Consider the following 13,271-nt stretch of genomic DNA (forward strand, 5'->3'; position numbering starts at 1 on the left):
CTAGATGTGAACATATCAGCCCGGTTTTATCCTCTGTACATTGGCTTTCTTTCCATTTTAGAATTGACTTTAAAATTTTACAATGCAGCAGTTACGCTGATTGAAAACACCTGAGTTTCTTCTTCATCCCTATATAAAAGTCTGAGGTGCTTTTGTTGCACAGAGGGAATATTGGACCTTTCTCTCACCTCGCTTGACCTCCTGGGTTTGGTTTGCAGGCTTTGTTTGCTTGACTGGTTTAGTCTTGTTTGGTTAATTCATCTTCGTTTTTCACAGGATTGATTTTCTCCATTAAAATAAACATGTAAATATTATATCCTCATGTCCTTTTCCTTTTTTGTCACAATCACTCAACCAGGTTGTTCAGTGATTGTTTTTAAAACTCATAATCGTCTTGCACCATTTTATTTATCTGAATTTTTAAGTTTTTATGTACATGGGAGATTCCTGAGATAATTAAATAACCTTTTACTAGATTTCTCATGAACAAGGCTAACAAAGACCTCTGATCCTTAAGTCTCAGATGAAGACTTATTTCTTGAGACAGACTTTTTATACCATGTGGCATAGTGACATTTTCCCTTATTTCTATTGTAGATTTTACTGGGGTTTTTTCTTTTTGTGTGATTTTCTTACAATTAGTTACCTTAGTTATTGTTAAGTGCTCAATAAATAAATCAATCATCATTCAACAATGTAAAATGTATCAAATGTAAAGACGTAAGCCTAAGTTTGGATGCTCATCCAGCTGGATAGTTATACTCAATATTCTCTGAAAAGATTTGACCTCAAAACAAAAAATGAAGAACTGAAAGACAAAGAAGGATGCTGTAACCCTCCAAAAGTTAACTACCCAAAAACAATAACTTCGGGTCCGCCACTGAATATGTTCTGTGAACTGTTAGTGAGTCTCAAAACAATTACCTGCAACTCAAGAGAGCTCACCCATTGAAAAATGATAACATTCGTGATTCCAACATCAAGACATTATTGAGCAACAAAGGTGTGCATATTGAATATCAACAAACAGCAATCCACCGCTGTCCCAAAGGAGCTGCGTATCTGCAGTTTAATAAAGTTTACACAGAACAAGCAGCATCAGAAAATTGTTTTGGGGATTCACAACAGCAAAATAATGCAAACTGGTGTTTAGAGAAAGAAAAGAACAGCATAAAATACACTATTAGGACAACACAATGTACAGTATAATTAGTTTTAATTATCTAAAAGGTGTTCTTTTCGCACAGTCTCTCAACAAAATGGTTGGATATTAATTTTCTTTTTTTTTTGTATGGCAGAATATGTTTCTTTTGAGGTTGATGATTCCCTTAGATTACTTACTTAGGTTGACTTTTTAAAGCTTTAAAGATTTTCTTTTAATTTTTGAAGTATGATAAAGAGCTCCAAGTGAGACTTTCAGATGATTAGTCAGTCAAGTAGAGAGTGTTTTATTTTCATATAGAATATACCAAAAAGATTAAAAGAAAGTTCAAGAAAATGAGAAGTGGGTACAGTCATAGTTGAATCTTTTATTCATCACTCCATGCTGTTGAGGGTTAGATAATTACTGCAGCACATGTAGCCAGAGTGCGACCAGAAAGAGAAAGTTTCTACATTCCCAGAGGACGGTTTGTTTAACAAGTGGCCACATTCCCAAGAAATGAACATTTGTGGAAGGGTCTTTGATATTCAGCCTGCTCTGTGCTTGGTGGTGTGAGACTGAAGAGTGTAAAGTTTGACTGTCGGGAACCTCACAGAGAAGGAGGCTCAGCTAGGCGAAAGCTTTGGTCCGCTGTTTGACAGCAGCTCTGATCAGACGTGGTTTAGGTTACTCGCTGTCAGTGAGGAAGCATCGCTTTTATATCAGGGTGACACCTCACACAGGAGACCTACAGACCAGAGGGAAACAGACGGAAAATACCAGAAAAACTGTCAGAAATAAAACAAAAACCTCAATATATTCGACTAGGGACAGGCTGCCTATACTCCAGAGGCTATTAGAGCTATGAGAGTTTGACGTCTGTGGAAGTTTCAAATTTATAAGACGTCAAATCCGAAAGCATGAAATTAGTTAAAATTATAGTTTTAGGATTAATGTGAATGTAGTGAATAAACCTTTAAAAACTGGACCTAAATTAATGGAGGAAAAACATATTTTGTTACATAATAGCACAGCAGTTGGTTCCAGCTCTTGTACAGGGCTGCATTTTCTTTAGCATTAATTAAATACTTTTAATAGGAACCAATGCAATCCAACCCCTGGGGAAAACAAGTGGACTCTGACCCAGACAGCAAAGAAGCTAAAAGGTTTTAGTTCAATTAATGGCATCAAGATTAGCTGAAACATGGTCTAATTTAAACTATTACAATACTGCATTCTAATCCTATTACATAAGTAGTCCCAAAGAGGTCTGTCTATTCAGAGAGGCTCGTATTGCAGTTCATTTTGCAGTTCAAAAAGTTTAACAGGATCTCTTAAACATCTTTAGAAAACTGCAGCATCGGGTCTTTGTGACTCTGTAAAGTACAAGAACTTATTGGATTCTGCGAAAGATGTGCCCAAACCTTGCAACAAAATAAGACAATTGCAAAGTAGCATGCTTTTTTTTTTTTTACATCTTAACTGCAAAATCTTGCAGAACTACGATACCACTATACTATACTACAATTACTAGATGATCGTTAGTTAAAAATAATTGACATTTAAAGATACACATGACAACATTAAAAATCAGCTGAAACATGGATAATCTTTGAGGGTAAGCTCTTTCAGGGTGCCTGAAGATCCCAGAGTGCTTCCCTTTATTCTTAATAGTACCTGAGAATTACCTGACTCTATTGTAAGAGCCCACTCTTCTGTGTAGAGGTTTGGGTTACATAGATAGGTCATGGGGAGTCATGAAGGAGCTATTATTAGTATTAGGTCATGATATTTGGTTAGATTAGTTTGGTTGTCAGATAATTTAAAGGAGAACTGGCCATTGGGCTGCCAGAATATTGAGAAAAGATGTAAAATGTGATAATATGGTCAATTCTGTGATAAATAAACGGTGACAATGTCTTTTGGTTTGAGGTTCAAAGCAAATAGGCAGCAGATAGTACATAATCTATCCAGCTTCTGGAGAAAATAAAATGAAATTTGATATATCTGATATATGTGAAAACAGCTGTTTCTGACTGGCATCTTTATGCTGCATTAAATAGCATAGAGCCTGAATACATGGCTCATTGACTAATGAGCTCACACTTATTGCAGATTCAGGCAATAAGTAAGTTGCATACAGTGATATTGCAATGGCAATAAATGTGCAATAAATTTTGCAGCCCTAACTGGCCTCTCTGGCTAGAGTTTAGATTTATGGCCCAAGCCAGACCTAAAATTCGGGCTGTGTGTCATTTTTTTATACTTTACCAAGCACAGCGCATCGTACAATGCGCACATCTCCTCTCTTATCAATCACACATCCCAGATGATTTCCACTTGACACTCTGCGGTAACAACAAGCGACAAAATGGAGCTGGAAGATGTTAAACAAAAACTAAAAGCAAGAGAAGTTACACTGCTTACTCAAATTATTGCTTAAAAACAAAAGCAGTAAAATCTTAAGAAAAGATCAAAACTCAAAAAGTCCTGTCTTCATGTCAAGGCTACAACCTCATCATGTCCACTCCTGGCCACTAGGGGAGCTGCTGTCCTCCTGTTGCAACAAAAAGGTCTCGGCCAAGCAGCTGAAGTGAACGAATATACAAAAAATAAACAAAATTAATAAACAAAATGCACAATGTTCATACACTTTGTACATAAAGATAAGTGTGCTAGTTGTTGCTGGGAGACCGAGTGAAGCTGTCTGGACTCCAAGTTAAATTTAAACTGTGTTGTCAAAAAGAAACCTTGAGTTTGTATTTAGTTAAGGAGATGAGAATGAATAAGTGTAAGCAGCTGCTGGATGTGGTATATAATATAAATGTACTATAGTTCCAGCACAGTTAATGAAAAACAGCTTCAGACTAGGTGTGATCCATTCAAAGTGTTAAAAAAAACATACTTTAGATTTGGATTTTGTATTCATGTGTCCTTTTGATTACAAGTGCCAACATAAGCTGGCAAACCCCAACTTTAAATCTGTGCTGCATGCTTGGGGGATGTGCTGCATTTTATTCAGAGCCCTACCACATTCATAGGGAAATTTCTCAGATTTTCAGGAGACATTTTAGTGCAGATATAATAACGGTGGCAGTATCATTGTAACAGGATGTGTTGGAAAGCTGCAGGGTGAACTCCAGCTGCCAAATACCGTAGAATGCACCAGGGCCATGCTTGCCTTCACACTGAAATAAGGTTTTTCAAATTTGCCACAAACCAGTGACATTTGACTGGATTTAAAGATCCTAGAGACAGAGGGCTCATTCTAATCTGATGTGAAGGAAAGCCAATGCAAGCCCAAACATGGAATATTCTGCAGTTATTACTAATGGTGAATTCCTCACATTGTAAAACAGACATTTTACAAAAACTATAATCTACAAAGTCTCTGTTGCACTCAAGAAAATCCTGGGATTCTGAAGCAAAACAAACTATTGATGTAAAATATATATTTCATCATTTTGGAATTTGGCAAACAGAAGCCATTTTGTAACCTTGATCATCACTAAAACATGAACACTTCAGCTATATTTAATGTCAGGCAGTCAGAAAAATATACACAACTGTTGTTTTATACATCTTATATAAATATCTAGTTTCAACTATAGGCATGTTTTCAGTGCTTTTCATAGAGCTTGTGCTCTTAGTAAAATCAGTGCAGTTCAGCAACACAATTCAATATAAATATTTGTTGTTTTGCACCGACATCACCATCTTTCTGTTAAATTTTGCAATGTAAAGTCAGCTCTTGGCTTCACCTGATCTTTTCAAAGAAAATCATTTTTTACTTTGCTCAGATTGAATAAAGTAGGATAGCTACTAGAGAATTTTTAAAACCTTCGAAGCGGTTTTGATGTAAAAGTCTTTGGGGTCTGTCTTCCCCCAAGGAGAGGGAACTCAAAGAAGAAAAATATTTCTCTGTTTTGCCTTGGACCCTTAAGCTAATCCCTTTTGATTTTCTTTCCGCTGAAATCAAACAACTGTAATCATTTCCTCTGTACACCACGATGATCAGGCCCACTGAGGGAAAATTAGTTCGCTGTGGCAGGTCATCCGCTCAGCACGACACATCTGCTTTGGTCTGTGCAGAAATTGGAGTCGACCATCCTCTTTGCTGACAGCCCTGAGAGAAGCATGTGTAACATGTTGACGACTGAATGCCTGCCTTTCACACTTCTATTCTTCCCTTTCTGTTTGCAGTGATAACATTCTGGTTTTGGATATCTACTTTGAGGCGCTGAACTATGAAACCATTGAACAAAAGAAAGCCTACGAACTGGCAGGCCTTCTGGGTAAGGAAATAGCTGTCAAGTATTTTCTTGGGAAAAGATAACATGCAATGTGCCGCCTGACAGACGCTTTTCATCCGACATGAAGGCACAGCCAATGTATGCATTTTTATAATAGGTGTTCAGGTCCCTGGCGATGTAAAAACTGCCTCTTTAATCTATTGTTCGCTTTTCAACTGCAGATTTGCAAACATCTGTGTTTTCTGTTGCCTCTCTCGTCATTCAGCCGTACAGATTAAAGCTGGAGCTCATGAATGCGGAGAAATGATTTCCATCTAGTTTAAAGGCTTTCTCACTTTTCTTTTCAGGCGATATCGGAGGTCAGATGGGTCTCTTCATAGGCGCCAGTATCCTCACCGTTCTTGAGCTGTTTGACTACCTGTACGAGGTAAAATAACACCTGCCATCAGCTCCGACGCTCAACGTGTGCTCTAGTAATTAGTGAAATGAAAGTTTGAGATAAACAAGAAAGAGAAGCTGTTTTTCTTCTTTCTTTCTTTTTTACCACAGGGAAGGCATATTTATAGACGCATGCAATCATTGAAGTTCACCTGATCCAAACTGTGGGCTTTAGTTATAAAACAGGAAAATATTTGGATGGTTTCCAGAAGCAAGAAGAGAAAAAGTAACTCTATTCTTGTTTGTTGTTTTTTTTTTTGTTGTTGTTGTTATTTTTTTAGGTGATCAAGTACAAGCTGTGCAGATGCATGAAGAAGAAACACAAAAGCCGCAGCAGCAATGATCGGGGAGCTGTGCTGAGCCTGGATGATGTGAAACACCATGTCAGTATAGGCTGCTGCCGAGTACTTTGACTGTGTCAGACCGCATTGCTTTGACAGGAGCTAGCTCCTTTCTTCTTTGTCTCTACTGGCCTCAATTGCCGGCAGTCAGGGTGGTGTTGGCGAGAGAGAGAGAGTGAGATAGAGGAAAAGCGATTGAAAGAGGCTAAAAGAGAGCGATGCAAAGAAAAGAAAAGCAATTGGGATGAGAGGGGAAGACTGAGAGGGAGTCGAAGGAGAGGAGGCTTGGGTTTAATCAAAGCAGCAGGACAGTACCAGCAGGGACAGGCCAGAATTAAAGCCTCAGACACTGTGACAGCTTACTTATATCCAAGTGTAAATGAAACCGGCTCACTTTAATTGTGACTCAGAGCGCAGGCAGAGAAAAGTGGAAAGGCGCTCCTCCTCTGCTCCTGCCTCACTTAGTAGTCCTCCCTCTCCATCCACCTTCATTATTTTTCCAAGTATTGCTCAGGAATCTATTATCTCGCCGCTCCCGACCCAACCTGTTGGTCTTTTCATTTTTTTTCCAAAGACACTTTCAAGATTTTCTCACTCGTCTGCACATTTATGTTCCCTTTCCTTCAAAGCCAATCATCTTTCTGCTTCGTTCTCGCTGCCATTCCAATTTCTTTGTCTTTTTCTCTTCAGGCTCCTTGTGACAACCTGCGTACGCCGTCTACATATCCTGGGAACATGCTACCTCACCATCCGGCCCAGGGCAACTTTGAAGACTTCACCTGCTGAGCAGACCTCAGTAAAGCCTCACCGTGCGTGTTATGCAACCAAAGCCGACCGTACAGCAACAAACTTTCTGACGCACAGACAGTGAAGAGCTGATGCTGATGAACAAAAACAGAGGCATTTTTTTTACATAGAAACTGAGAAAGAAAAATCAATCAAACACGATAAAGGATTTCCATCCAACGGCCAAGTAAAAGAGAGAGTCCTGAATATTAAGAAGTATATTTTGATCTTTAGAGAAACATTTCATGCAGCGGTCCAAACTCTTTTGTGTTTTTCCTCTGGAATACTGCCACAACAGGTACTGGCGGAGAAAGTTTGCCAACAACAACAAACTCTCTTACAGGAATAAAGGAAAAAAAGAAAAGAAAAAAACATCCATGGTTACTGGAAAATGTACAGTAATTTCACCGCAAACAGAAAAGAGCCTCCATGCCTCTATGTGACACAACACTAACCCTCTTTCCCCTCCCCCACCTGCTTCTGTGACGATCCTCAAAATGCTTACTCCACTGTACATGTAGCAACACAAGGAAAGGTTTGAGAATGTATCTCTGTTCATGCCTGATGGGGAATGGGTGGAAAACGCAACAGCAGCACAGGTGCAACATTGACCATTTGAAAAATGTACTGGTGAAAATTTCAGGTCTCATCATCATGGTAATGCATGCTTGTATTTGTCCAGTGCATGTTTTTTTCTTTCTTTTCATTTCTACTTCTAGTTGATTTTTATGTCTTTATATAATAAACATATATAAATATATAAATATACATTTACATTGTAATTACCAAGTCTGCCTCAGTGATAAGCAGGTAAAAGGAAGATGATGCGTCTCTTATATTTCTGTGTTTTTGCTTATGTGTGTGTGTGTGTGAAGTGTGTGTGTAGGGTGTCAAACATAATGCCCAACCAGATGAGTCTTTAATTGTGCAACTCTCAGTTTTTATGTTAACTTCTTCACATGTGCCAGATGAGTTGAAGAATCTTTGCTCATCTTCATTTATGCTTATATTGACCTCGATGAGAGGTGATTTTAAAAAAAAAAAGAATAATATTTTTCTTTTGGTTCTTTTCTGAACTTTTTATTCATGAATTACTTGCGGTTCTGTAGGGCTGTTAGGAATTTCCTGTATCTGTGTTCTAGTTGCAAAAGTCTTACTGAAGCACAATATTGCAAGTACGTAGAGGTGATATAACAGAAAACGTACAATTCTTGATATGTCATGTTTTTTTAATTTTTGTTGACTTTTCTTTTCATTCTTTCATGTCAAACTTATTTAGTTTTATCTGACTGTCTCAATCCATTCAGGTTTAGAGGCCTGTCTATTTAGTTATTGATGCATAAATAAAATGTAACTATCATTTTTGAAATTTGTCTTGGGAGGATTTCTTCTCAGTAGCAAATTTACTTTCAGAAGCATTTATATGCTCGAGCGAACAGAGGCAAAATAATGTATTTTTCATCACCAAATAGAGTGAACATTCATTTTTAATCACAAGTAGCTCTTGGAAAATCAGATTAAGCGTCATCAGGGGCTACCTCTAATCATGTAATCTGGAGTGTTGCCTTACCCAACACTTTCTTTTAAAATAAGTCAGCATTAAGGGGAAAAAAAACGTTTAAGGGCAGGAATGTGGTACCAAGCAAGATATTGCTTATCTCTGTCAAGCATTCATTTGAAACGCTGCAAGCCACAATGTTGGTGTTTTTTCCAACTCATGCCGTTAAAGCGTAATTACACTTTCAGTAGTTAGATGACAAAAGGACGGATGGGAAATATCTTCCACTGCCAGTTTAAGTTTAATCAAGACTGTCAATCAACCAGCAGCTCAAAATTCTGGGTGACATCTCGTTTTTTTATGGTACATCTGGTGCTGCCAACTGGTACACATGTAGCAGGGTTTTTTTCTTATTTGTGATGCATGACTTTGTGAATATTGGAAACAAAAATTGTGTTTGCTGCTGAGTCTGAGGTGCATCAGTCCACTGCCGTGGGTCATCCGAGGAGGAGAGTGGTCGTTTTGCCTTATAATTCTTTCATGATTCCTCTTAGCAGAGGAGGCACACATTCGGTGTTGCTCATCAGAAGTGAGAGAACATTCATTTTTTATTAGTTCACACGAGAAGCCTCTGCTGGTAGCCACACAAGCTTAAAACTTCACATAAAGAATCTCTTTTGTCTGCTGAAGACTCGACTGTGTTTAATGTGCAAAACGTGACTTTTCCCCACTAATGGTTTTATGATTTTGTGCTGTACCGAGAAGACAAATTAATTAAGAAATAAAGAGCGAAGGTGTTCATTTCCTGCTGGCATTTGTGTCTTTGTCGCCGCGACAGCCTGCAGCTCAGAAAATTGTGAGGAGGGTCAGGATACAGGAGAGCTGCCTGCCAGTGACAGAAATCCTGCAGGAGATGCTTGCTGCATCCTGATAAGTCTCCACAGGCAAAGCAGGGTGGGGGGGGGGAGGCTGTGTGGGAGGTGGTAACACCAGCAGGAGTTCACACAAACTGAAAATCCTCACAAAAAATTAGGGATTAACATGACTTTTGCTGCTGTCTCTAGGGTCTTAATTGCTTAGTTTCTCATGTAGGCAGATTCAGAAATCCTGGCAACGGCATCGCTCTTCTCTGAAAGAGGTTAAATCATTAGGTGCCCTCTTTCCCTCCCCAACATCACAATCAAAGATGACTGATCCTCCTCTTTTAGCTCTCACCTTGGTGGCTGACACGCAGCCAATCTCAGGATGGTATAACAAGCAGATGCTCCTATAATGGGATCTGTCCCAAACTGTCTGGCCTTTTTTAAAATGCCGGGACGCCCTCGGATAATCCCTGCAGGCGGCTGCATGCGTGCTGCACAGAGGGGGCTCTTCTTGTGCTGGGAATCTCTGATGATTGTGGTTTTTATGAATTCCATATCTGCTGATTTAATCTTGCTGTCTGCTGCCACCGAACATACACTCTTACACAAAGAAGAGGTAATTCCCTCTTAATCCTGTTATCATATTATCAACTTCTCCACAGATATTACACTCCTCCTTCACCATCCCTCTGTGTGGCGAGCCGCGTTTTGTCTTTTTCTTATGAACGCACTCCAAAAGCCAGCAGGTCGGAATGAATCTGCAGGTGTAAGTGCATCTTTTCTTTTTGTTTTCACTCTGTGAAACCTGCAACTCAATGTAGTTGGCAGCAAAACCATGAATGCAATTTTTGCAGTAAATACAAAATGCTTGTTTTTAAATTATGATTGAATTCATTGGGGGATAAAATCTATCCAAACCCACCTGGCACAATATGAAAAAACAATCGCCCACAAACCTAATAACTCTTGCAGCCGCCCTTGGCAGCAACAACTACCATCAAGAGTTTGCAGTAACTGCCAAGGAGAGTTTAACTTCGCTGTGGTTTTCAGAACCTCTTTAAGCTCATTCCATAGAATCGGATTAAACCTGAACTTTAACTAGCCCCCTCCAAAATCTTAACTATGCTTTTATAAGATGTTGATCCATTTCAAAAGCAGACTTGCTGGATTTAGATCATTGCCGTGCTGCATAACCCAAGTGCCCTTGAGCTTTTAGCTCAGGAACTGATTGTCTGACTCCTCTCAGTCATTATCTGGAGAACTTGACGATTGACTTGCAAATTATTTACTCTGTACTTTAACTTGGAGATATCCAAAACTTCAAGATTATGTTCTGCATGTAGTGGCACTTTTTTTGCGCCACCAGAGGGCATTCACTTGTTGTGAGTTAAATGTTTCTGAGTGCACACAGTGAGAAGAAGTAAAACAAACCAAAGGAAAAGCTGTTGTGAAATTCATTCAATTCAGTCATGTTAATCCCAAAGGGAAATTGCATTATGCCAAGTTGTGAGGCCATAAAAATACCTTAAAATCACCAAAACCTCATAGTGCAACGCTCCTACGAACATTATTAAAGGATTAATGGAGAAATGTTGTGATGATGTGCTGAAAGAGCAGGAGCTTCTTAAAGAGACAGAGGACCAATTTAAATTTTGAAGTCAAATTTCTTTTAGGTTGTGTTTGATATAGACAGCATTTTTTATAGCAACTGAAAGAAGCAAATTTACTTGATTGTGTTATAAAATGGCATAATGTGTCTGAAAAATATATAATACTACCCTTATAAAAATTGTTTTTTTGAAACCTTTCCAGACAAATATGTGTTTCATCTGTCCCTGAAAATCTTTAAGTTATGACTCTTTGTAAGATCCTTGCCTGATTCCTGTTGTCAGAAAGACTCAAATGGAATAGAATTACGTTTAAAACTGCAGATTACAGCTTATTGAGGATTTTTTGGAGTGGTATTTGATTACTTTTTCATACAGTTAGGATGGTTTGAATTAAGCTTTTTTCTCTTTTTTCTCTTAATAAATGACATTACCATTTGAAAAATGCATTTTGTTTATCTGATGAAACATTTGTGTTTGACAGAAAAGGGAAACAAAACTAATTAAATCTATGAGGGAGCAAATACTTTTCCACATCATTTCAAGATTGACTTTTTACAGATTAAAAAAAAAATTGGTACATCATAGTCATGTTATTTTCAGAACCTCTGGTCAAATTCAAATTATTCTCACCTAAAAATAGTCGCTTTTGACCCCGTAATTCTTCATGTGTTTTATATTTCTGGATCTATACGGCGCTGAAATGAATTTTTGATCTTTCTCTACTGCTTGTTTCTGTCTTCGCAGCCCTTCCCGTCCGCGTGTCATATCAGTCACGTTTCTGGTGCAAATTTATCCTGTCAGATCTTGCGGTGCAATTAGAAAGCCCAGCCGTTTGTCATTGATAAGGCTGTGGCAGCTCCTCTGGGCTCCACTTTACTTTCAGCTCATTAAGAAGATTAATTATTGTCATGCAGTCAAGTCTGATAGCCCTAGAAGATGTTGTATTAGCCTTCGGATTTGGGCCTGACTGATTTGGCCTTCCGTTTGTTTAAAGTATGAACCCTGCATTCAGCTGTTTGATATTAAACCTGTCGGGAGGCCTATTAAAGATAAGCTCTATCACTCACTTGGAATGAAAGAGCTCATGTAAAAACTGGAAGCCCATTAAATGTAATCAGATATTGTTAAGTGCTGAGAATGAGGATTCAGTTGCAACCTGCTCAGAAAGACACATAACCTCATTTTCTGCCATGTTTTGTTCAGTTTTTGCTTCATGTTTGACATCAAGTTTGCAAACTGTTGCAATTGTTTCAGGACTCCTTCTGATTCGCTCAGACTTGGTGCTAACTAAATATATAAGCAACGTTAATGCTCTATCTGCCTCTGCTGTCTGAGAAAACAATTAGAAACATGTAGATGATGAAACACAGAAGGTCATGGTGGTGCCATGTGGAAGTCCCTCAGATGCAAAATAAACATGGAAGATTTACTCATTTATAAGACCCTGCTGTGATTAAAGGGAATGTAATGTCTGATTTGTGGGAGAACTCATTAGGAAACATGCAGAGGGAAAATTATGTGACTCTAAGTTCATGTAGGCGATAGCAAAAAAAAAATTAATTAGTGCAAGTCTGCAGAACCCTCCACCACACTCACTATGTTACCATATTACTATGTTTTCATCTTTTTTCCCTTAGAAGATGTTTCACATTCTGTCAATTGTAGAAGCAGCAGTTTAAGATATTACCAGCCAAAGCACCCTGCCTTGTTAGAGCGTCTCACTGGATTCTCAGATCCGGTGGTTTGTGAGGAGAGTCTCTGCGGATTGCTTCCAAACCCAGTCGACCAATTGCTTTAACTGTGATAGCAAATATGTCAAACCGGAGACTCTGTTACAGCTAAAATATGGGTTCACCAAGCTGAGGAAACACAGTGTTGCGTTTCCTGTCTACAGCCAAAATGGTGTTGCTTGTTGGTGTAATTTATTTGGAATAAAAAGACAAACTTCTTATTATACTATAAAAAGCAAAAATGTTGCACTTTAAATTGTAGGTGCTAAACCCAAGAGATCTTCAGCGTTGTTCCCGGAGTAAACTTGAGATCATTAGACTCTGTGGTGAAAAGCTGCCTGGCTCTTTGTCTAAGTTGTAAGTTTCAGACTCTTTGATTACTCTCTGCACATCAAAGAGTCAAGAGAAGAAGACTGCTAACAAAGTCCAACATAGAATGAAGTAAAGAAACAAGAAAGATGATCTACAGCAGATGGTTATAATGTTTTGAATTACATAAACAGGATTTAGATGCAGGGATTCAGGGCAAGTTTTGGTTTAAATCTTATTACTGGACTTGAAATTAAATAAAGTGACAAATAAATCTTTTTTGGGGCATTATTGTTAAAGCT

General features: G+C 38.4%; 1 protein-coding gene across 1 annotated transcript in view; it reads left to right on the top strand.

Moving 5' to 3' along the window:
- asic1b (acid-sensing (proton-gated) ion channel 1b) overlaps nt 1–9,261 on the top strand; it is a 192,234-nt gene extending 182,973 nt beyond the window's left edge. Inside the window, exons 8-11 of the mRNA XM_032549871.1 lie at nt 5,345–5,436; nt 5,742–5,821; nt 6,114–6,215; nt 6,864–9,261. Coding sequence (XP_032405762.1) covers nt 5,345–5,436; nt 5,742–5,821; nt 6,114–6,215; nt 6,864–6,959 — 370 coding nt within the window. The 3' untranslated portion in view covers nt 6,960–9,261. The remainder of the gene's footprint in view (nt 1–5,344; nt 5,437–5,741; nt 5,822–6,113; nt 6,216–6,863) is intronic.
- The last annotated feature ends 4,010 nt before the right edge of the window (nt 9,262–13,271 follow it).

This window comes from Xiphophorus hellerii, chromosome 20, assembly GCF_003331165.1.
Source record: "Xiphophorus hellerii strain 12219 chromosome 20, Xiphophorus_hellerii-4.1, whole genome shotgun sequence".
Classification (NCBI taxonomy): domain Eukaryota; kingdom Metazoa; phylum Chordata; class Actinopteri; order Cyprinodontiformes; family Poeciliidae; genus Xiphophorus; species Xiphophorus hellerii.